This window comes from Perkinsus marinus (genome assembly GCF_000006405.1).
Source record: "Perkinsus marinus ATCC 50983 genomic scaffold scf_1104296947616, whole genome shotgun sequence".
Lineage (NCBI taxonomy): Eukaryota > Perkinsozoa > Perkinsida > Perkinsidae > Perkinsus > Perkinsus marinus.
The window spans coordinates 24,432-26,991 of record NW_003210555.1 but is presented as its reverse complement, the minus strand read 5'-3'; the positions used below and the strand labels follow the sequence as shown (position 1 = coordinate 26,991).

Sequence of the window (2,560 nt, the reverse complement as noted above, 5' to 3'; positions counted from 1 at the left end):
CTCTGACGAGATGGTAAAAAATAAACCCCAAATGACAATGCGATAACTGTGACTAGCATAATAATATAACCAATCTTGACATACAACACAGTGATAAGTGTAACGTGCTTCCAAAAAGGGCTACCGGACCAAGAGTGGCTCAAGAACACATCCAACTCATCGACAGGCTTAGATAGATCAAAAGTCTCGTCCGAACCTTCCGCGCCTCGAAACAAACTCCAGTTTCGACTGATTTTACGCATCTCAACACCTCTCAGCGTCGTGAGCTCCGGACCGTAGGTTGATGTTGAATCGGCATGATAGCCCGCGTATTGCTTTATGCTATCCTTGGAATTCATACAAAAGACTCAACAGATAACACCTACGAAAATCCAGCCTTGACAGTGTATACAATACACAGCGGATACAGTCTCATAGGATCCCCACACCCGCAATCCATCCAACTGTGGCAAAGAAGTACTGATTACATTAACCCAAATTTCCATGCGGGATATTGCGGACGTGGTAGTTCAGACGATACCGTATATGCAGGAAGTACAGTGCACATTGTACACTATACGAAACATCTTCACTGTATGTAGCGGATATGGAAGTGCGAAGACAAGGATGGTCATGAATCATAACAAACCATAGGTGCTTCTTAATTCTACTAAACCCCAACGCTAGCCGGAATAAGTCGACAGGCTCACAAATCTGCGACAACTGGAATCGACTCAAACGACTGCGCATCAGCCAACAGCGTGATGATGAAGTCAGAACGAAACTGTGGAGCTTTCTCAATTGGAAACAATGCACTATTGGCTTTTGTCGAGCAGTGTAGCTTTCGTGATGATTTTGGGCCTTCATTTACAAGCGACCTCTCTCAGTGAGAGACTCTCACGTTAACTCCGCCTCAAGACTGAGTTTGGATCACTCTCGAGCAGCCCAAGCCCTGGTGGCCCCGAATTCGGTTCGCTCGTGCAATACACCCCTCCACATATTCTTAGCATAACCGCTTTTTCGACTCGTGCACAGCCACCACAACGAGTACCATCTTGCGGCTCAGGGAGGTATGTACTTATGCTTTACCCGATATGACCTCCAAGTTTCAGGGCCTAACTCTTCGTAGTTAGTGAGAAGTCGGAGACCGGTAGAACGTTTTCTCCACATATTCTTAGCATACACGTGTTAAAATTGCGCCTCAAAATGCCAACTTTTACTCGGGGAGTATATCTATAACTGCGCTCCTGATCTAATGCTATACATCAACAGAAAGAAAATCGTTCATAATGGTATCCCTCCATGTTTCACTTTCATATTTGGAGGCATCCAGCCAAAACTGAGCAAGGCAGCTGCCAACCGCCTAGTGGTTGACGACGACGGCTTTATGTACCTCATCACTACATATTACGGTGTACGAGGACCGAAGAGGGCACGGCCCGTACTCCCCCTTAGGAAGCCCAACGATGAGACCGCGCCACACCTCAAGGCCTGTCCTGTTCGACAGGATCCATCGAATTCTATTCTCGTCCCTACAAGAGGGTATGGCACTTTGAAGTTGATGGATGTTCCGGATGCATTCTTCCGCATCCAAACGGGGTCCAACTTATGACAAATAATGACGGTATTAATTGATGGCCAACGACTCTACTTCCGCCGGAAGCCCCGAGAGACGCCCCATAAATACTCCACGACGTGGAGCCACGTCACATCACCATCTCACGTGACGGGCGATAGCCGTAAGCTCGGCTTTTCTTCGAACTATCTTTTCCAACCAACACAACTCTACTGTCATGACCGTCAAAGCTACGACAACCACAGTCCAACACGACTCAACAACATGTAACATGTTGCATGTTCATACATTCATTGTACTTCAATGAAGTTCACTCACATCGCTATGCCCTCTTGAAGGGTATTTCTGTCCTCATACGGCCTTGCAGTGTACTAGCTGTTGATTGGGGGTCGCTATGCCAACGTAAAGGGGACTTCGAAGAAGAATAGGGGAGAGGTGCACAAATAAAGAGACTCTCAAAGAGTCGTTAATAAAAATAGAGCTTGATGTGAGGTCCCTACAGTGAGTACTGGAACACGTGATGGGACGACATGGTGGTGATAGTCCCGCAGGAACAACGTGAGGTCCTGCACGCATATACAGAATATCATTACAACGAATACCAGCATTAGAGGAAACATTACGTTATTTAATAACGTACCAAAACCAGTTATTGGGTGGGATCGGCCGTGCCCCCATTTCACACTGATCTAAGAAAGAGGCTTCGTCTAAAAGCCTCTGTCCACTGGCTTGCCCCCTGCTAGACGATCAATAGTGTTGGCATAAGGTGAACTTTTTCTAAATCATCGATGTCTCTCGTCTGCTTCGTTGCATTCCTGCTGATCCATTGGGCGCGCGGTTGGATGGTCTACAATCCACCAAAAGGTATTTACTAACTATCCTCAGTACTGAGCTCGCCTCGTGGCATCAATTCATGGCGGATCATCCACGACATATATTGTCCCGTCACTCTCCTCAGCTCCATTTGAGACGCCGAGCCACTCCAAGCGCAGCAACACCAGAGTG

The 2,560-nt window shown here is 47.1% G+C and overlaps 1 protein-coding gene across 1 annotated transcript; it reads left to right on the top strand.

Annotated features, from left to right (window-relative positions):
* Positions 1-1,234: 1,234 nt before the first annotated feature.
* Positions 1,235-1,591, top strand: Pmar_PMAR015080 (hypothetical protein; the record flags this gene model as incomplete). The annotated part of the gene is made up of 1 exon (XM_002779318.1): positions 1,235-1,591. The coding sequence occupies one exon, from the start codon at positions 1,235-1,237 to the stop codon at positions 1,589-1,591; it is 357 nt and encodes a 118-aa protein (XP_002779364.1).
* Between the last annotated feature and the right edge of the window lie 969 nt (positions 1,592-2,560).